The sequence below is a fragment of the Alosa sapidissima genome, chromosome 13, assembly GCF_018492685.1.
Source record: "Alosa sapidissima isolate fAloSap1 chromosome 13, fAloSap1.pri, whole genome shotgun sequence".
In the NCBI taxonomy this organism is placed as follows: Eukaryota; Metazoa; Chordata; class Actinopteri; order Clupeiformes; family Clupeidae; genus Alosa; species Alosa sapidissima.
In genome coordinates, this window is record NC_055969.1 from 7,239,230 (window position 1) to 7,262,061 (window position 22,832).

At 43.1% G+C, this 22,832-nt stretch overlaps 1 protein-coding gene across 1 annotated transcript; it reads left to right on the forward strand.

Annotated features, from left to right (window-relative positions):
* Positions 1–1,465: 1,465 nt before the first annotated feature.
* pcsk1 (proprotein convertase subtilisin/kexin type 1) lies at positions 1,466–22,005 on the forward strand. The gene is made up of 14 exons (XM_042060688.1): positions 1,466–1,903; positions 3,301–3,405; positions 5,632–5,757; positions 10,492–10,638; positions 12,232–12,308; positions 15,069–15,157; positions 15,756–15,928; positions 16,078–16,290; positions 17,294–17,394; positions 17,644–17,877; positions 20,399–20,556; positions 20,672–20,805; positions 21,087–21,248; positions 21,524–22,005. Exons 1-14 carry the CDS (start codon positions 1,718–1,720, stop codon positions 21,983–21,985), a joined length of 2,367 nt encoding a protein of 788 aa, XP_041916622.1. The 5' UTR covers positions 1,466–1,717; the 3' UTR covers positions 21,986–22,005.
* The last annotated feature ends 827 nt before the right edge of the window (positions 22,006–22,832 follow it).

Below are 22,832 nucleotides of genomic sequence, written 5' to 3' on the forward strand. Positions count from 1 at the left end.
CGTCATATCCTCTCTCTTTTTCCTGCACTCTCGGCACAATCGTCTCTTTGCTACAGTAGGGGTTAAGTCAAACGTCACATATGCTGCTTCACTGCAGTGAAAACTGGACCCATGTGACTCAACATGAAATATATAAATAGTGTTTAATGTTGAAGAAAATATGTAGGCTAGACCCAAAGGTACAGGCAGAACATTTTAGGCTAACAAATAATCATAGTCTGAGAATTGTAGCAGTAATAGGCTTTATCAAACAGGAAAAACAAGCAGTAATAGGCTATATCAAACAAGATGTTGTGCGTCGGAAGTGGGTTCCGTGTTTTATGTGACTGTATTGTTTTATAAATATCTGCACGAGGGTTTTTTTTTTTTTCAGACAATAAGCACTATCTATTCACGTTAGGATTATTTGAACAGAAAAAGCGAAAGAGGTTATCAAAAAAACAGACGTTGCGACAAGCGAAGCGTGTTGCCTAATGTGTGATTGTCAAAGAAAATATTTGTCAAATCTCAGCAAAGGCTACCAGATCAGGGTTTATGTCCTTGATCCTTTACAACAGCAAAAATGTCTTACATTTGTAAATGTTTGTTTTTCATGGATCATAATTATTTTTCATGGATCACAATTCAACATGGATTGTTTTTTTGCCTCTTGGATTGCGTCAAGAGCCTGCGTGTTAAAGAGCTGAGAAGTTATAAAAAAAATGCATAATGAAACCCTGAAACGGTAAAATATATGTGATTCTTGGCTTCAGATTTTATACATTGTTGTTGGCTATAGATTACGATAGATTAATGAATACATGTAATGTAGATCATTATAGGCGCTTAAGCGAGTCTCTCTGTCCATGGTACTGAAACTGCAACTCAGTGACGTGGGTCCAGTCAGCGCGTCACCAGAAGGAGGTGAGGCGAGAGCATCCTTAGAGATGCCTTTCTCGGAGGACAAAAATGGATGAGACATAGCCTGTCTCTGTCTCAAGGTTGTGGAAGGAACTGTGGACATGCCATCCATCTAAGTAGCCCTCACCACAACGTTTGGGAAATTATAACGATGGAAAACCATTCAGCAAGGTTCAGCAAACGTCTCACAAACCAAGGAAACATAGTGACAGCCTATAGGCTACGGTTTGGGGTCAAGCCTCAGCAAAACCTCGTCTGCAAAGGACTCTGGAAGTTATTTTGCAGTGTATGAATCCATGCAGTGGCAATGGAGAATGTGAGATCCAAACGCAAAGAGGCATGTTTATCATACATGAATTCCAGTGCTCTGCTGTCTTCGTCGGAATAAGAAGGAGATGGTTATTTTTAGATGCACCCCTATCCCCCTCCCACCCTCTGCTATCCTCTCTACCCGCCCTCCGCCCCCTCGGGACCCGTGTCAGCATCCTACCCCAGGTAGATTCGAAATTGACGTCAGACCCCATCGTAGTTTGACGTGCGGACGTCCCCACCCCTTCCCACGATTCGCTCCTCCGTACATCTCAGAATTGTTTCATTACACGTAAACGCAGCTCAAGAATAGTTTCCTCACCTATATACTCATTTAGGCGTAGAATAACAGTGTTCGTGAGGAACAAAACACTAGACCACAAGATTGTAACGGATATTCTTACTATTTATTTTATCGTGTTTTAGTGTTCTCCACTGCTATTTTGCCTTTGTCCAGTCAGACACGCATAGAAATATATTTTTTCTCTATAGTAGCCAGACATCTGAGATGGAAGTGAGATGTTGCGCCTTGGTTATGCACAGTATTCTTGTAGCTCTTTGTATTGTCGTGTCCCGGGTGAACGCCTTAGCGGCGAACAGACAGTACCTGAACGAGTGGGCTGTGGAGATTCCCGGGGGTATCGATGCTGCCAGCGCAATCGCCAGAGAGCTCGACTACGAACTAATCAGACAGGTAGGCACGACCGAATCTCACGATCAAAATTCATTATGCTGCCCCTCCTGAACTAAGCTGGTGTCGATGATGAGTAGGCCTACGGCTTTCAACCTCTTTGCTTTATTCATGGGCTGATACACTTTGCATGTGTATCAGGAGAAGGAGAAGATCAGGAGCCCTGTTGCCTCTAGCCATGTTGCCAGGAAGTGTAGTTATCTTTTAATTGTTTTGTTTGTGGCATATTTTTGTGTCAAAAACACGAAGAAAGCTTTTCATTGATCTCTTAAAATGTTGGTTATTTTTATGAAAACAACGCAATATGACTTTTAAATACATTTTCCTTAATGAATGAGTCGACATAGCGCAGCGCTGACTCCTGATTCCCTATTTATTATCAGATAAAGATATTCTGCTTCTACATAACTAGTGAGAGCCTATTTTAATATGCAGCGTTTTCTCGAACATGTGTTTCACATGAGTTAGTTACTTGGTCATGTCTTTATTTGATATCTGTGAGTTGCACATGTTTTAAAATGGTCTGTAAGGAGTATTAGTTCCTGAAAGGCAACATTAACATGTCTGGGTATCAGCATTTAGTTGACATATATTGACGATTCTGCGCATAATGTGATGCCAAACAATTAGTAGCCTAACAGATGTTTCGGATGGGGGTATTCATGGGTCCCTTTCCACAGGTGTATAAAATCAAGCACTTATGAATGTAGACTGCATGATGCTTGAGTAATACACCTGTGGAAAGGAACTGATGAAACCCATGAATAGCCTATGACTGGAAACGTAGAGGGCCGGTTTGTTGACTAGCAGACTCTATGTAAACATAAATTAATTGCATCGGCGGAAGATTCCGGTCTGTGCACACAGTATTGCCATTGTTCACTTCCGATGTTAAACGTCACCAATGAGGACTAGACATTTCACCTCCTTTTCTGAGTTATAAATACATAGCAGAATGTATTTAAAACGAGATTACATGCGTTTGAAGTAGGCTAATACCTTCCTGTAATATTAAAATGCAAAATTTAGTTGCATTTCTTTGCCATTTTCTGAATCTGAAACCACATTGACTGCATACCACCTATAAGTAGTGATATCATGGAAAGTCGGCTCTAGAAATTCCTATATTCCTTTTTATATTAATTTATAGGGTTTCCAGTTTTCCTTCAGTACACCATAGCCATCTTTATCAACACATAGGCTATAGATGACATGATTATATTAACCATTAAATCACAGCTACAATATATTTTGTGCAATTCTGGCACTACCTATGGCTAAAGAGTACAAATCTATATTTTTCACTTGAAGAACCAGAGATATCTGTAGATTTTTAAATATGTTTGGAATAGGTTAGGCAAAAACAATACTCCAAGGAATTAATTTACTGTTCTCCACAGATTGGGGCACTGGAAAATCTATATTTGTTCAAACACCGGAGTCATCCTAGCAGGGCCAAAAGAAGTGCCGACCATGTAACAAAGAGGCTCGCCGAAGATGACCGGGTAAGAGATCTCCTGTTGTTCATCCTATCTCTATCTGTCTGTCACGTGTGTGTGTCCAAAACCCTGTTTCCAAAAAGGTTGGGATGCTGTGTGTAAATTATAAATATAAACAAAATGTGACATCATGTAAATGAAAAAGAACATGGACATCATATAAAATGTTGAAATTGACTAATTGGTACTATTCCATGAAAACTATAACGCTCAATTTGAATTGGATGCCGGCAACACATCTCAAAAAAGTTGCAACAGGGGCAACAAAAGGCTGGGAAAGTCTAATGTTAATGAGAACACAAGGAGGAACATTTCACAACTAATCAGATTAACGGGCACCATACATTGTGCATAAGAAGTGCATCGCAGAGAGGCAGAGGCAGAAGTATACAGATGTATTCATCACTCTGAGAAAAACTGTGTGGGCAAATAATGCAACAATTTGGGAATTTTCCACATCTGCAGTGTAGCACATAATATCAATAAAATATTCAGAGAATCCAGAGAAATCTTTGTACACAAGAGACAGGGCCAAAAACAATATTGGATGGCTGTGATCTTTGGGGCCTCAGGTGGCACTGCATTAAAAACATTACATTACATTTAGCACACACTTCTTGACCAAAGTGACTTACATATGTCAGCTATATTACAACGGATAACATTGTCCCCGGAGCAGCTTGGGGTTAAGTGCCTTGCTCAAGGGCACAACGGTGGAAGCCAGGAATTAAACCGACAACTTTCAGGCTACTGCACGCTAGCCCAGCTCCTTAACCACTACACTACCACCGCCCTATAAAAAACAGGCCTGTTTCTGTAACTAAAATTATTTGCATGGACTCAGGAAAACAGTTTGATTATCCATCCACAAATGCTGGTTGACACTGTATCATGCAAAGAAGAAACCATATTTAAACAAGATCCAGAAATGCCGCTGTCTTATCTGGGCCAGAGCTCCTGTATTTATCCTGTATTTTGAAATCATGAATTCCGCATCCTTCTGGCTAAAGAGTAGAAGGACTATCCATCTTGTTATTAGTGCTCAGTAGAAAGGCAGGGTGCATTAGTGTGTATGGAATGAGCAGCTTGCACACCTGGAAAGACACCATCACGGCAACATTTGCTGCCATCCAGTCATGGAAGGCCATGAATATTTCAGGAAAACAATGCCAAGCTGCATTCTGCACTCATTACAACAGTATGGCTCCATAGTAGAAAAGTCCAGGTGCTGAAAAGACCTGCCTGGAGTCCAGACCTGTCGCATTTGGTGCCTTATGGAATGAAAAACATGAAGACCACAGGCTGTTGAGCAGCTGAAATCTTATATCAGAATGGGACTAGAATGGGAAAACATTTCATTATCAGAACTCCGGCAACTGGTCTCCTCAGTTCCCAAATGTTTAGAGGCTATTGTTAAATTAAGAGGTGATGCAACACAGTGGTAAACAGGTGTCCTACCTTTTCTATTAAATTCTATTTAGCCCCCCCCCCGGAAAAGTAAATATTATATACATATATTTTATATATATTATATAGTTTACATGTTTTGCATCACAAAATGTGCATGTTTTGCAATCATAAATATCGTAACTCCCCCTATTTCCACCGGTCCCGTATTTCCACCGTCTTGCGTGTATGTGTCACTTAATATCCATTTCTATACAAACCAAGACAGCGGACTCCTATAGAAACGCAACCACGCACAACATAGGTGTATCTAAATTAGCTATGTACCAAAAATGACATTTTACCGTGACTCGAGGAGCTGTAAACAGTGTTGTAAGGCTGCGTGTACACAACCGCTTGGAGCTCCAGTGGAATTTTAATTTCACGAGAATTCTCGGTCTAACCGTCCATGTGCCGTTGAAACGGTGTAAATAGGCGACCCATCAGGCCAGCACTATAACTCCGAGCGTGGTAAACAAAATCGGATATTTCAGGCAGTAAATGCTCCCGTTAAGAACCAAACCAGATTTTGTTCAAATCTACACAACTATGGCTACTGAAAAATGTAAGGTTCATTTAGTAAATGTTATTTTGAAGTGTTAAAAAACATCGTTGTTTTAGAATTTCTGAACAAAAGTGGTGATAATTGGGGGTGTTACGATACTGTTTTTAATTACACATCTCCAGCATGTTTGGAAATGGGGTTGTATTGCTACTGGTACTGTTTGATTAAGAATGTATCTGTGTGTGTGTGTGTGCGTGTGCGTGTGTGTATGTGTGTGTCAGGTGACCTGGGCTGAGCAGCAGTATGAGAAACGGCGGTCCAAACGAGCGCCTCTGGGTGAGGAGTGTCCAAGCTGCTCGGCGGATAAGCTCTTCAGCGACCCCATGTGGAACCAGCAGTGGTACCTGGTGAGTCCTCAGCCGTGTGTGGGGGAGAGCCCAGTGAGTCCTCAGCCGTGTGTGGGGGGGAGCCCAGTGAGTCCTCAGCCTGCTCTCCTTGTGTGTGGGGCGGAGCCCAGTGAGTCCTCAGCCGTGTGTGGGGGAGAGCCCAGTGAGTCCTCAGCCTGCTCTCCTTGTGTGTGGGGGAGAGCCCAGTTTCTCCTTGTGTGTGGGGGAGAGCCTAGTTTCTCCTTGTGTGTGGGGGAGAGCCCAGTTTCTCCCTGCCCTTCTCTCGCTTGTTTGTTGACTGGTGGCATCTCGCTTGGGCAATCTTGGATTCAGAGATATCTGGTTCCTATGTTTGTCATTCTTCTTCATCTTCTTTCTTCTTCTTCTTCTTGTGTGTGTGTGTGTGTGTGTGTGTGTGTGTGTGTGTGGTTGTGTATTATGCAGATAGCAGAAGCTGTAATGTTTGCTAAAGGTTTTATTTCAGAGATCAGAAAGCTCAAAGGAACGTCTCTGTCCCAGATTTAGAATTTCCACTTGAGCAGTGACTAATTTATTTCACAGAATATTTACTATATATAATATGTGTGTTTTACGTATTATTCTATGGAATGAAGCTTATAAAGATTATATCACAGTAAACAGACAACAGACTAGTCTGTTGGGATCAACAGAGCTTTAAGACATGCTATGGTTCTGCATTACTCTGCATCAGTTTTTACAATTGTGGTCCTCACGAGTAACACTTAGGTTCATTGTGGCTTCAGGTTTCGTGTGTGTGTGTGTGTGTGTGAGATAGAGAGAGTCATGAAATTCGCTGCCACATACCCTAAACTACAGCAGCGAGTCTACGGTCTGAGTCACCTGCGCTAGTCGAGCTTTATTTCATCCTGACTGATTTAGCCTCCCTAATGGAATTGCTCTTAAATGGCCACTTGCCACACTCATCAGCCGGCACTCTTATGCCACTTAATCACCACGTTTGCTCTACCTGCTGTGCACAGGGTTTTTTGAGAGACGTTCGACGTCAGTGAGACTTCTCTGAATCGTGCTGTTTATCTGGCCTCTCAGATTTGTCCAGTTTGGCCTGGTTTTCATTTTTTTTTCTTCTGAAGTAAGAGTCGGAAAACCTGTGAGATTTGAAATATAAATAGAGACAGTAAGGATGCCAGTTGATTAAACCAATTTGGCCCCTTAGAAGTGCAGCAAGTGAATGATATAGCTGTGTTGTACAGGGGTGGACATAAAAGATAGCGAGTGTAGGAGTGTTAATAATGATATCAACTATACAGTAGAGCCTTGTAGGCTCAGTGGGGGGGGAAAAGCATTTAACAATTTGTCAAAACTAGACAGTAAATTGCATGCTTCAGAGGCCTTAAATATAGCCTTTTCAGATGATCGCGGCTGGCTCATTTACCATAACTGTGCTCTGAGCTATGTCTTATAAGAAGACATATTTCAGAAATTTAGCTGTCAGCCACAAGAACATCAGTCACAAAACATGTGACTGTAAAGACGTTTAACTGAAAATTAGCTCTACTGGAATAAGCTCTACTGGAAAAAATACTGGGAAAAAAACATGAATCTGTATATTTGACCAGTTTTTCACTCACAGTCGGAAATACAAAATGTCCGATAGCTACCCAAGTCTGACAAAATAGGGATGACAGACAGTGTGTGGGAAGACATTGATCACCATTTAAACATCTTGAGAAAATCCAGGAAAGTTGAATGTTAAACTAATGTTAAGTTACAATCACTAAATATAATCACTTTGAGAAATGTAATAATTTTGCTACATGTGAGACCAAATAAATGTGCTTAATGTATAAGAAGTAGGGCAGGCTGTAGTGCTAGTTTTCACCTGAAGTAGTGGGCTGTCCTCATTTGGCAGCGAACTCGCTATTTTACCACTCAACTGTATTAATCATGATTAATACAGTTGAGTGGTTCACAAGTTACTACTGTACATCACTGTATAAAAAATTTTCAATATACTTTTAAAATGTCTGCTGAATATGTGATAATGATGTTGTACACCAGCTTAGTTGACTTTTTCATGTGACCTTTAATAGAATGAAGAAATTGAAATACATTGACATTGCACAAAATTCCAGAATTTTATTATCCTTGAGAGGGACATGATAATTCACAGTTGTAACTCACAGTTTGACCCCTCACACAATGTCAACAGCTTAATATCTGTTTCTGTGTTTTTCTGAGTTTTCTTGTAAGGCCCTCACATGTAGAAAGCATATGTGCGAATCAGTAGATGAGTCATGCACCTCTAAAGAGCCAACAGAGAGGAGAGATTAATTGAATTCAACTGAATTTGCACAGACTTACACACACATGTATGTTCGCCCGACACACACCGAACACACGCTTTTCTGTGTGTTCGCACGCGTCTGTGTGTCTATGCACGTGAGTGTGTTTGTGTGTATAGAAACGTGTGTGAGTGTGATTATTTTGCCCCTCCCGATAGCTAATCTCTCCTTGAAATGGAGATTGCAGCGATGACTCATTCTTCAGTGTGTGTGTGAGGGGTGGGTGGGTGAGTGAAAGCAAGAGAAGTGATGCCCTCCATTTTCTCCATCTTTCCTTGTTGTCTGTCTCTCTCTACCCTCCCTCCTCCGGCTTTCTTCTCCTCTCCATCTCCAGCTGATTAGCTCATTAAAATGCTAATGATAAGTGGAAGGGAGTCTTTCTCCGCTCCACGGCACTTACATGAATACTGCATGACACTTACTAAACAAACCTGTGTGTGTGTGTGTGTGTTCACATTCCATTGTCATCTGTGGCAATTCATTGTTTGGTTGTTACCTTGTACACTTAGTAGTGTGCATTCAGTTCTGGATGCCATGATTTATTGTTTTCATTAAATTCATCTTATTTCACCATAATGATGTCAATCTCCTTCATTTCAGTAGCTAAGTTGGGTTATTGCAGTCCACTTGTTTGTTTTTTTTATCCAAGAAGTGCTTTGTGTTGATGAGTTTGGTCGCTCCCCTGCATGGGAATCATTGGTACTTAGGCCAGAGCCTGTGATGGTGATGACTGAGATGGTGCTGTTAGTAGCCAAGCTCACATCACTTGTGGAGGTCACAGGCCGGTGTGTAGGCTATAACAAAGTCCTTTTAGGCAAGTCCCTCCACTTGGTGGCCATATAGCAACACTTTTTGGGCACTCATCGGGCATCCTACTCAGCAGAAATGCACGTGCGCAAGGCTTCACGACACCAATCTTGCTCCAGCGGCGAGTTCACAACACATGATTGGCAAGATGTCTTCACAACACACCATATGGTTGGCTCAATGTATTCACATCACACCACATGATTGGCTCAATGTATTCACATGTCGACGTTTTGCTGAGGGAGGGGTGGGATATGTGTAGACAACGGCGTTACAAACTAACCCCATGCATTTCTATGGAGGATTTTTTGAGTGCTGTGTCTCCTCATTAGAAAATCTCTGGCTATAAGATTTAATTTGTAAGCAGGGTGTTTCTATATATGTAGTTTGGGAGTATAGCCTACATCAGGAGTCAGATAGGGTACAATATCTTTAATTTAGTATTATGACAATTTTGTTTGTTGATTTTTTTATTTTTTTTTATTGTACAGAGGTTTTGTAAATTGCAACAAGACAACAAGAACCAATACTTTATTTTTAATAGTTTAAGTGTGGTAACACATTAAGCCTCTAAATAGGCACACAAGGACAACATATTAAATTGCAAAATGCATGAGATTGCATTCATGATTGATGTGATTATTAGGTTATTTTATTCTTTTCTGGTATTATTTGATGTTTTATGTGGTTTTGGCTTTTTTTAAAGGTCCCCTAAGCGATGTTATGCGGTTTCTAAGCTAAAACATTTTTTGTCACATACAGCAAACATCACCTCACCATCCGCTAGCTGCCTGTGCCCTGAATACACATGGTCTCTGTGGACAGCCCAGGCTCCGAAAACGGCAACAAAAACAACTTGGTCCAACCTGGAACATAAGAAAATAACAAACTGTTCCAGCCAATCACCGACGAGATGCACGTTTAGGAGAGTTTTGATTGCATGGGAGGGAGGGGAAGGGAGTACCGAGCTAGCTCTCTGTTTTGTTTGAACGTCAACAGAAGTGACGTTACCCAACACCTTTAAGGGACCAGATATCCCTGCATCCAATGTTTTTTGTATATCAAAGAATTCAGTGCTCTTTCAGTGGTGAGTCATTCAGTGGTGAGTCAAGTGTGCATCCTGATGACTTCCATCACTAGGAGTGTGTACTCCAGTGTACTCCTGTGGTGTAATCTACTGGCAGCAGCGCTGGATTGGACAAGAGAGGTGTCCTACCCAGACAAAAGGCCTTTATTATTTCTTATGCCCCATTACCATCCTGACCATTAGAAAGGTCAAACGGGGAGATTGCATCCCCATGCACTCGACTGCATAGAGAAGCTCGACCTCGATAGTGTTTGCAGTGATCGGATTCTGAAAAAGCATCGGCCAGTGTTGACCCTCTTGTACAATAATCACACAGAAACTTGTTTGCTTTTTTGTCAAAATGCAGAGAGAAACAGTGTTGTTCAGTAGCTTATAGTGTCCTATTGATCTGATCTGGCTGGATGAGGTCATCTAATTCCTTTATCTCCTTCTCCCTGTTCCCTTTCTCTGCTTAGTTTTCGACAGCTTTCTCTTCACCTCTCTCTCTCCCCCCATCTCTCACACTCATTTTCTTCTTTTCTGTGTCTGTCTTTCCAGCAAGACACGCGTACCTCTCCTTCCCTGCCCAAGCTTGACCTGCACGTGATCCCTGTGTGGAAGAAGGGCATAACTGGGAAGGGCGTGGTCATCACTGTCTTGGACGACGGGCTGGAGTGGAATCACACCGACATCTACCCCAACTACGTAAGTCCACTGTCGCCAAGGCAACGCCCGCAGCAACCATGCTGCTGAACGTATGCCTGTTCCCATGGCAACTCCAGCCCAACCACAGACAATCACACATACACACTCTCTCTCACTCACTCACTCACTCACTCACTCACACACACACACACACAAATTAACCACATACTGAGCACAATCCTTCACTGCACTTTACGCAAGGCAGCCTAATGGAATATTAAAAACTTAAACCATTGAGAGCGATTCATCCTGTCAGTCTCATTGAGCATCAGTGCTCCAGTGCTATTTTTGAACTGCACTCGTATGATATGTACTCTACATCTGACTGTACTCTAGCTTTGTCATATTTTGTTGTGTAGGAGGACAGGTTAACTAGATGAGATTGAAGTGCTTTTACGCCAGCAAGGTTGCCCCAACATAATTCACGTACAAGCACTATAGACAGGCCTTGGCAGGATAGCTCTGTTTGTAAAACACACTGCCGGGTATGTCAACACACAGACATAAACAGACACACACACAGAGATGACATAAAGGAAGCAGTTATAGGATGTGCTGAGCACACACAGATGGAGCCTCTCTTGTTCACTGTGTAATTACCACTCTCAATTAGAGAGCCCTTCATTAACCCACACACAAACACACAGCACACTTGGACACATGCGCGCTCGCGTAGAGGCAAACACTACTCATTAGGTTACTGAGTTTTAGATAGGTCTATGTTCAGATGTACAGAGCCCAGAAGGGTAAAGTGAGCATTGTAAGCATTATGGTTATGTTATTTGATTGACACATGGGAATATATGTATCTGTATATATATCTCTGGCTCCGCTGTGAACTCCATGTTTCCCACAAAGCAAATCAGACTCGAATACCTGTTGTTTCACTGTAAAGGCCATATTAAGCAGTTCATCTGTGTAAAAAAGAAAGGGAGAAAAAAAAAGAGAAAGAGAGATAGAGAGAGACCAAAGATGACAGATAATAAAGAGGGAAAATGTATGATAAAATACTGGACTTCTGCTCCAAATAGATCGCACTGATGGTATGACTCATCATTTATGCATTGACCTCAGGGCAATATAATCATGATGGACCGTGTCCATGTACAGGAAGTGACTGTTTTCACTCGACCGCTGCTGACGTCATAGCGATACTGACTCACCAGTATAAAAACCTTTTCCGTCACATCAGTTCCGCAGACGGCAACACACCACCTGAGACTAATGGACAAGCATTAGGTCTGATTTCTCACACGAGCAAATGGGATATTTTTCTCAGCCATCTCTATAATAGTTTAGGCTGGGATAGTTTGTTTTGTATGGTCCTATGCACAATCTGCTCATCCTGTTTCTCTTAACTGTATCTTAGCTAAGACAACTGCTTAGTATTTTGATGTACTATTCCATTCTGTAGACTGTCTCTTACAGTCTAGTTTCTGGTCCCTTAGCTCTGTTCCCTTTACACAATGCCAAGTCTTCTATTTGATGCTGTGTTTCCTCCATTTGCCTTCTGCATAATGCTAACATTGAGAAACATTTGATGCTAGCTTCATGCATCTCTCCCCTCTCTATCTTTCTCTACCTTTCCCATAGGACCCAGCAGCAAGCTATGACTTCAATGACAATGACCCTGACCCCTTCCCTCGCTACGACTCCACCAATGAAAATAAGTAAGTTGCTCATTCTATTTATGTAGTCATTGCCCATTAACAAACTAGGAACTAGGAGTAGGTGGGTGGTTTTATAAATGGATGTTATCAGTTATTGTTTCATCAATTCCAGTCGTAATATGCCACTTAATGCAGTCAGTAACAACATTTTAGGCTTTTGATAAAACGACAGTTGAGAAGATTTCCCCAAAAGCTTTTGACTGAGCGATTAAAAAAATTCATTTGAATTTGTTTGCTGTAGGTAGACTCTGGCATGACATCAGCATTGGTATTAAGTCATCATCCTGCTTACACACGCAGTGCCTATACAGTAAATCGTAGTCCACCAGCTGGAGCCATATGGGCTGTGCGTGTAGCATTCAGTATTTCAGATAATATCAGGAGCTCTGCAGAAGGATGTTAGGCGGCTGTGTTTGTGAAGGTCAGGGCATCGACATGTTGTTACATTTGTGTACACATGTTCAGTAGTGTCATCATGCCATGACATTTCTAATGTATTTAGCATTTTAGCACATGATTTTTTTATTCATAGCAATGAACCGAATGATGTATGTGCACATAGATGATTATGAAAGGTCCTAATGAAATACATATAAGTGTCATGGCTATGATGTGTTAGATTGTATAAAGATACTGTGCATTTCACAGTTATACAGTGATATTTATCAGATGGTATTACCAGTGACCTATCAACACGTGTGTCCCTGCGGAACTGTGTGCTCTGTTTTGGTAGCGTTGGGAGATTCTGTCTCTGTCTGGGCTTACGTCACTGGTGATGCAGGAGAGAAGATGCCATTTATAGATACAGACTCCTTTCTGAAACTCCTCAAAGACACAGGATCAGCACTAGACTCTTCAGTATGCCTCCTTGCAGCTGCTGCTTGTCCTGCATTGATTTCGTAATTTCCCAACTATTAGCCGCGGCTTACACATTGATTTTGCAAAAATTCTTTGAGGTTAATACATGGGGGCAGTTAATATGGTATTAATGTTTGTTTTTCTAATACACAGGAAATTACTGTATGTGTTGGAATTGATATAAATGGACAGACTTTAAAATGATTGAGACGGCATAAGGGAGATATGGATTTGAAGGATATGTCATGTGACACAAAAAATGTGTGATATGGAGGCAGAATTAGAGGGGGGGAAGACATGACCACGGTAGAAGGTCTGCTTTCCATGCACATGGCTGTGTAATCCACTTCCGTCCCACTGCTTGCTCCTGCTGATTGTGTAACAAGCTCAAAATTGAACTCAACAGCCCAAACTAGTATCCTAAACTCTGAGGCAGACACATTACTCCCCATCTCAAAGTGGGTCCATCTGTAGTCAGTGTCTAAATTCTAGTCAACAAACAGCATTATGTAATATCTCTTCCCATTATGGTGAAATAATCCTTCTTTTCCTCCTTTTGCCAGTCTAACTCCATTATAAAATGTCTACGAGGCTATAAGGAAATCGAGCGGTGCTAGTAGAGAGGGGAAAAAGAAAACAAGATGTGGACCATCACAGCAGAGTCAACATGAAGAATAGAAAATACACACATTCTCTATATGAACATATTATTTAAATGTTGTCAGTGAAGTAGCATAGACTAGAATATGAGAGAGACAGCAGTGTATCCACAAAGGCAAAACATCAGGAGGAAAGACTGTGGAAACGCCGTAAACAAAACAGTGGAATAACAAGACATACAGTACAGTCAGACTCAGACCAATAGAGACAGTCGTCAGACAGGACAGTGGAGCGTCAGGAGAGGTTGTGAAGGTGGAGAGCCAGTGCGTCAGGAGGACACGTGGAGCACACACACTGCGCAATGCAACAATTATTTCAGAGCCACAGCGGCGAGGAAAAACACTCATTAATTTCTCTCTCTCTTGCTCTATCTTTCTCTCTCTCTCTGTCTCTCTCGCTCTCTCTCTCTCTCTCTCTCTCTCTCTGTCTGTTGTGTTTCTTTCTCTCTCAGACAAAGCCTTTCATTGGATGACTCACTCCCTGCCAGCTGTGCTGGCTGTGGTTTCACACACACACACACACACACACACACACACACCCTTCTTCATCTCTGCCTTTGTGTCGGTCCACTCGTTAGTTATCAGAGCTGGGTACGAAATGTGTGTAATCGCCTGTGCCATACAGACTCATTTATATTTCAGTGGAGACTGGGGAGGGAGAATCAGTCTATGAAGGCCTGTCATTACTGCAGCTTTTAACAACAGACACCCTCACAAGCACACAATGTTATCAAACAAGACAGTCAAGTGGTTCACTGTGTGTGTGTGTGTGTGTGTGTGTGTGTTGGGGGTTGTATCAGCTTTTTATATTTAGCTGTATTGTTACTAATTATTTAGACTCATGGTTTATATTTGAGCCATCAAAATAGATTAAAGATTCATGATTATCAGTATTGTTAATGTGATGATTTGCTTCTTCATGCTTTATCATACATTTGTTGAGCTGGAAAGGGTGAGACTGAGAGTGTGCATAAAAAGGAAACGTATTACGTCTGTTCTCAGTCCTGTGGTTTTAGTCAGGGCTTTTTATCAGGATCATGTGTAGAGCACATCAGATGAGTTATGCTGGCTCTTTAAGTGCTCTCTTTCTGTCTATATTATCTGTTTGTAAATATCCTTATCTGCTGTATACTCAGTGAACTCATTTGTTTATGATCTCTCTCTCTCTCCCTCTCTCTGTCCTTGTCTCTCTCTCTCTCTCTCTCTCTCTCTCTCTCTCTCTCTCTCTCTCTCTCTCTCCTAGGCATGGTACTAGATGTGCTGGTGAAATTGCCATGCAGGCTGACAACAACAAATGTGGAGTCGGGATAGCATACAATTCCAAGGTTGGAGGTAAGCAGACGCATTACAGTGTGTGTGTATGTGCTGCATACCACGAGTGAATGAATTTGTGTGTCTGTGTGTGTGAGAGAGAGGGAGAGTTAGAGAGAGAGGGTTAATCGTGGAATAATTGAGGGTAATGGTGGAAACATTAACCTTTAATTGAATTCTGAGAACTGAGAAAGGTAAAACTGTTGTTCCTACTCTTATCAGATTGAGGTTCATTTTTATGTATGAGAGTGAGAGTGGTACGAGAGGGAGGGTTGCCTGACTTTTAGCTGCAGGTAATTACATAATTCCCCAAATCTTTTACACCATCTCCTCCATGCTTCGGTCTGTTTTGAACACATCTAACACAATTTACATAATTGAATCATCAACATTAACATCTGTCATTAAGCAGAGCCTCTGGTTCAGAGTGATTCAGAATGTAGCATTTCAAACAATATTCCTCTTTATGTAACATGACAAAATGTGTAATATCCCATAAATGGCTTACAAATCACATTTAGCTTTTTGGTACATCATTATAAAGATGCAGCAGATCACTTAGCTACAGTACTTGCATTAACCGTTGTTGTGTTTCCCGTCTCTCTCTCTCTCCCTGTAGGGATCCGGATGCTGGACGGCATCGTGACCGACGCCATCGAGGCCAGTTCCATCGGCTTCAACCCCAACCATGTGGACATCTACAGCGCCAGCTGGGGCCCCAATGATGACGGCAAGACCGTTGAGGGGCCCGGTCGGCTGGCCCAGAAAGCCTTTGAGTACGGCATCCAGAAGGTACGGGCGGAATGACCTGGAGAATTAACGTCTCACACACACATAGGGTTGATTAACCAAATTAAATCCATTAATATGCATATATTCATCTGTGTTTCATGAATGTGTGTGTTTGTGTGTGTGTGTGTGTGTCTGTGTGTCTATTTCAGGGCCGAAATGGGAAGGGCTCTATCTTTGTGTGGGCCTCTGGTAATGGTGGTCGCCAGGGCGATAACTGTGACTGCGACGGCTACACTGACAGCATCTTCACCATCTCCATCAGCAGTGCCTCCCAGCAAGGCCTGTCGCCGTGGTACGCCGAGAAGTGCTCCTCCACCCTGGCCACCGCGTACAGCAGCGGAGACTACACTGACCAGAGGATCGTGAGTCCAGCTGTCCTTCTTCAGCCATCCCTCTCATCGTGCTCATTCATATGCTTTGGCTGTTTTTCTGTCCCCATCACTTATTCTCTCTCTCTCTCTCTCTCTCTCTCTCTCTGGCTCTTTCTCTCTCTCTCTCGCTCTCTCTCTCTTTACTCCATTCCATCTCCCTCCATTTCTCACATACAGCCTCCCATTGGCTACTCTCCCAAGACTACTCTACCACGCATTCTTTGATTGCTTTTATTGATTTCCTCAAAAAGCCTTTGTCTCTCTCTGCTGTTTCACTCACTCTTCCGTTCCTTTCCCTCCTCTCTCGTTCACCACCAGTCTTTGACAGCTCCATAAGCTCTGTCCGTCCATCTTCCTTTCTCTTAACCCCCCTTCTGTTTGTCTGGGTGAAGTGAGAGACAGTCCCGTAGACTCACTCTTCCAGGCTCGCCCCATAAACTTTATATGGCATGAAATTTACACCACGTAAAAATTGCCCCCTGCTTGTCTTACTGTCACCGCACTCGGTAAGAACAACGGGGCTAAAATAAGCACCAGGCTCGACTCGGCAGCTTGGAGTCGTGTTTGACGGGTGTTGACTAGACGATGCCATCGATCCCTGGCATTTGTGTGGATGTGACTCACTCCTGTCTGTCCATCATCTCTGCCCTTTCCCTGTCATCGGTTCGGCCCACTTTGACTCATATTTAATTGTATTGGCTGTTTCACGACTTGTACTGCATATTATGTCAGTATATCATTATAATCAAATACATATTGTACATGTATATTAATTTGTGTCATGTTAGTGCTCGTATTTCACATGTTTATATACTGACTGAAGATGTGTGTATCATTTTTTTAAAATTTATTTTCTATATGGAATCCGTTTGTTTTAGTCTCTTGCACACAAGATACACATAGGACATAGCACATGTTGCGGCCATGTTGCTGAGTCATATGTGGTGGTGTTGGTCTGTGCTGATTAATCTCTCTCTTGGCTGTTTCTCTGCAGACGAGTGCTGATCTGCATAACGAGTGTACGGAGACACACACGGGCACATCTGCCTCTGCCCCGCTGGCTGCTGGGATATTTGCCCTGGCGCTCGAACAGAAGTACGTCTATGTTCGTCCATCTGCAGTGTTCCTCCACACCTAACCATCCATTTTGTCCCAGTTCTAATAGCCAACAGACTTAACCAACTATGTAGTCGTTACCTTTACTGCTCTATTAGTCATAGTCTCTAGTCACACCCAAAAGCCATTGTTATAGTTGTTATATAGGACTTACTACAGTCATCGTTATTTAATGTGTATATAAAGTTATAGGGATAAGTAAAGACCTTCAACTTCTTCACACCACAGTCCGGATCTCACCTGGAGAGACCTGCAGCACATCGTGGTGTGGACATCAGAGTTCGACCCACTGGCCAATAACCCAGGCTGGAAGAGGAACGGAGCAGGCCTCATGGTCAACAGTAGGTTCGGGTTCGGCCTCCTGAACGCCAAAGCCCTGGTGGACCTGGCTGACCCGGCCACTTGGAAGCACGTGCCGGAGAAGAAGCAGTGCATCGTCAGGGATGAGACCTTCCAGCCCAGGTGTGTGTGAGAGAGAAAGAAAGAGAAAGAGATAGCATCCATATGAATGAATTAATGAGTGAGGGTGTGTGGATTATTGGATTAGTGCTTTATTTTTTTAGTAATTTTGGCTCATACATCTGACCTAGATGGAAAAACTGCACAAGTTGTCCCATGCCCTGTATTCTGCAGCCATGTACAGCATCGTCACATTTAGGGGCTGCAGGTTTGATTGGGAGATTGGAAGTAGCAGTTTTTTCTTCCCTCTGGCAGAAGAAAGGTGTTGTTCAATAATGATTTGCCATTCAGTTATTTATTTGGATATGTCCATGTGCATCGATAGTTTATTGAAGTTTAAATGCGTCTGCAATAGTATTTTTAGAATATTTTGAAACATTTTCCAGTAATGCAGTCAGAGTGCAGTGAAATTCCAAGAAACCCATCCAAGAGTGTAATTTCATTAAGTGAAGACCACCATTACACACTAATGCAGGAAATGCAGACATTCATGTAAATAGAATTTGTACAGAATGCAGGCTTACAGCCAGACCAGGCACACCAGAGCTACACGCATAACAGTAAATATGTACCAAACATAAAAACACACACACACACACACACACACACACACACACACAAGATAAACTCTTCAACTCCTTTTTGCCATCTGCTGCTATGCATGTTAATGCAGTATCATTCATACTAGCAAATGATCTACACGGATTTGCTGTGCGTGTGTGCGTGTGTGTTGTGTGCCCATCCTAAGTCTCTGTTTTCTTTGTCGGTGATGAGAGAGAGAAGAGATGAGATTTGGGTCCATGTATTGATGTAAGATCACCTCCCGCTGTGCACAGCAGCCGATGAGCTGGTGCTGTGGATGTTAAAAACCCTCTGATGCACCACGAGGTCATGAACCCGACAGATCTGCCTTTTATTTAAAGCTGCATGTTACAACAGGCTTTTCTCAGAAACACATTGGGTGATATTGTCATTTTGGGTTTGCAGTGCTTTTGAGACATGCTATAATTTCTTTCTGAGTTGACTCAGGAGTCGACCAACAGTTATGAGTGTGAACCAGTCAACTAGTCTACAATGGTTTGAGACCAGCTAGAACTTTGTCACGTCTTCAGATTTCAGATTGGTCATCATTTCAACTTGCACATATCTACAGTTGCAGCAAAACATTGTCTGTGTCCATATGCTTTACAACAGGATAAACCATACAGATCAGGCTGCTCGTTTAACTTTATATTAATATTCACCTACACTTTTTCAGTGTGATGGTGAGCGTGAACACATGAAGTGATTTCTGCTATTTGTGAATGTCTTTTTTTGGTGATTCAGTGGTATGACTAACTGAATGAATGAGTGCACCTGAGCAGATGGGTGTTCTCCCCTGTGGGATTAAATAATCCGGTGGTCTGCTTCAGGAAAATCTGCTAAAGCAGGAAGCGCATCATAAACCCATTCTCTAGAAAGCCACCACAGATGTAAGCATTAGGAATCTCCTCAGTCAGAGTGGACACAGAGATCAGAAGCCATTTTACCATATCCATTTATCGGTATCGTTCAGTTTTTTAAAATTAACTTCCTAAACTTCGGATACTAAACAATACTAAAATCAACAACAATGTAACACTAGCAAGGTTGCAATAAGCCACACATTGTTGGTAATGATGTAACCCAATTCACAAAATGAAAATGAAATGATTTTAATCTGAGAGCATGAGAGCCCACTGCAGAGCGGAAACATCCCGTTTTTTTTTCACTAGACTAATACCAGACTAATCAGTGCTGGCCCACTAATCTCCCATTGTCATTGTCATTGTCATTTGTGATGAGATGCCAGCGTCGGTGCCACCGCGAGGGCAAGCATCACCTGGCTCAGTTGTGGTCGGTCGGTCGGTCACCATCACGTCAGGGCCGTGTCCGGTTGTGGGTAGTAGATGCTGCGTTTTTTTTTTTTTTTAATCCACCAGGATTATTAATCCAGCACTCGGAGGTTCGGAAGTGTACGCTCCATTCATGTCTGTGGGATTAACTCCTAAACAGCTCAGGCGGCAGCCAGGGTGAGGCAGGGAAGGCATGAGGGCAGCCCCCTCGTCAGCACATGAGCCTGTGGCATCCTCGGCAACAGTGTTCCTGTTCGGTCAGCCGTGAATGAGTGGACATCCTGTTCAGTCACCTGTGAATGAGTGGACAGACTAGATCAGGGATCATTTACATAGAGTGATGAGAGGGAAGTAAGTAACGTTGTCCATGCATGATGAATGGGTCACCACAACAATATGACACAGGATAAAAGTCTCATCCAAAAACACTGACTTCAGCCTACATTGTCTTATATGTGTTGTTATTGTTTGTTATAGACACTTTTTTTTCACTGTGTAGTTTGTACTTGCCATTGCCAATGCATGTTGACATACCGGAGAACAGGATCTCATGACTTGGTTGTCCATAAGAATTTGCATCATTAAAAACACATATTCTTCCTGTGCGTGTGTGCGCGTGTGTGTGTGTGTCCGTGTGCGTGTGTGTTCAGACCCCTGAAGGCAGCTGGAGAGATCACCATAGAGATCCCTTCCAAGGGCTGTGCTGGTCAGGAGAACGCTGTGACCTCACTAGAGCATGTGCAGCTGGAGGCCAGCATAGAGTACACCAGGAGAGGAGACCTGCACATCACACTCACCTCCCCATCAGGTACACACACACACACACACACACACCAGGGGACACTTCTGCAGTACACTCATATCCCCCTCAGGTACACACACACACACACACACACACTAACAGAGGTTTTTCATATGTGCAGGCACCACCACAGTGCTGTTGGCGGAGCGGGAGAGAGACGCGTCCACTAATGGCTTCCGAAACTGGGACTTCATGTCTGTTCACACCTGGGGAGAAGACCCCGCAGGCACCTGGACCCTCAAGATCACCGACACCGTGAGTCTCCTCTCCCACCCTTCTCTGACTCCTGAATATTTGATGATCTGCCATTGTGTTTCTCTCTGTCTGTGTACATCACTCTGCCCTACACCACACTCAATCCATTAATCTCACAGACCGCCAGTTCTTTTCACTGACATGATACAGCAATAAGCCTTACTCTCTCTCTTTCTCTTTCTTTCTTTCTTTCTTTCTTTCTTTCTTTCTTTCTTTCTTTCTTTCTTTTTTTCTTTCTCTCTCTCTCTCTCTCTCTCTCTCTCTCTCTCTCTCTCTCTCAGTCTGGTCGTATGGAGAATGAGGGGCAGATAGTGAGCTGGAAGTTAATCCTCCACGGAACCTCTGAGCGTCCAGATCACATGAAGAAGCAGAGGGTATACACGCCTTACAACGCCGTCCAGAATGACCGCCGTGGTGTGGAGCACATGGAGGCCATGATGCAGGTGTGTGTGTGTGTGTGAGCGCGTTTTCAGAAGTGAGCACACAATGTACATGAAGGCAATAACAAAATTATCCAAACAAAACATTACTATGTAACAACATATTAATAAAGAAAATGTATTTATTATTATTATTATTATTATTATTATTGTTTATTATTATATAAATGGCTAATTATTACATTATAAATGTATAAGTAAGATTACAAATATACAGTAAAAAGTACATGCTGTTGAGCTGTTGAATTAAGTGCCAAGTACTTTTCTCTATCTTTTAGGAAACCCATACACTGAAGCCAGTCCAGAAGGTGCCCCCTGCCCCCGAGTCACCTTCCTCCCCCACCCCTGACGAGAAGTCACCTCCCTCCTCCTCCTCCTCCTCCTCCTCCTCCTCCACCTCCTCCTTAGCTCTCCTGCGCCTCCTGCAATCTGCCTTCAACCGGCAGAGCCCCGCGCTCCCGCCCCAGCCCCCCGCCTCCGCCGCCCGCACCCAACAGAGGGAGGAAGCGAGGGAGCGCGAGATGGAGAGGGAGAAGGAGAGAGAGAGGGAGCAAGAGAGGGAGCGGATCCCTGAGCAGAAGTTCTACCAGGCGCTGGAGCGACTCAAGCAGCAGCGGGAGCCGGAGGAGAGTCTGTACCGCGACTACAGCGAGCGCTTCTACGGCAACCAGCCCTACCGGCACCGCGACGACCGTCTCATCCAGGCCCTGTACGACATGCTGACAGACAACTCACAGTGAGGAGGAGAGGGAGAGGGAGAAACGAGGGGAAGGGTGGGGGGTGGGAGGGATGGGTAGTGGTAGCTTGATATGAAGAATTCACAAACGAAGGATGGAGGGGAATGGGTTCTAGGGCAAGTGTGAAAGAGTAAGAGAACGAGGGATGGCAGGAGTGAGGGGGGAGATGGAGAGGAAGGTGAGGTGAGAAGCACTGGGGGAGTGTATGCTGGAGGGAGAGGAGGAGAGGAAGAGGAGAGGAGGTGTGGGTAAGGAGAATGACTCAGGGAATGGGGGGAGGAGAGAGGATGAGGAGTACGATGGAGGGATGAGAAAGGGATGACAAGAGGAAATGTTACCATCGGGAAGATAAGAGTAAGTGATAATAGGAGGACGAGGAAGTAGGCCTGGGCAATAAACCAGAATTAATCACTGGACCATTTGGACACACTGACAGCCTATTTTAGGCTAGGGTGTTTTTTTAATGTTTGGTATTGCATAAGGGTATATCCTCTTAAGATTTAATAGCCTTTGCTGAGGAACGGACACTTGATTTTTGGCACTGTATTTGAATTAAGCACTGGCCACCAGAGGTCAGTAAAATGATGTCTCTTGGCACAGGATGGTTTCATCTGCAAAACAAAAATAAAATAAAACAAATGCAATTGAAATAGTTGATGGACTAATTGCTGTTATTACCCTTCAGTGGCTGACTGGATAAATCCACCCCAACCAATATGTATATGGAACAGCCATATACATGCAATTATGTCAAAATAATGTTCACCCCAGTGTAATGTCTAAGCATACCCGAGTATGAAAAAGGACATATTGCCCAGGCCTGCAAAAGGGGCTTCGGGATAGAAGAGAA

Excerpts from the sequence above, each read along its gene's own strand:
- pcsk1 (XM_042060688.1), top strand. The coding sequence starts at position 1,718 with ATGGAAGTGAGATGTTGCGCCTTGGTTATGCACAGTATTCTTGTAGCT. Across the intron at positions 12,309-15,068 it reads GACTCCACCAATGAAAATAA|GCATGGTACTAGATGTGCTG; the intron begins GTAAGTTGCTCA and ends TCTCTCTCCTAG. Across the intron at positions 20,557-20,671 it reads CACACTCACCTCCCCATCAG|GCACCACCACAGTGCTGTTG; the intron begins GTACACACACAC and ends TCATATGTGCAG.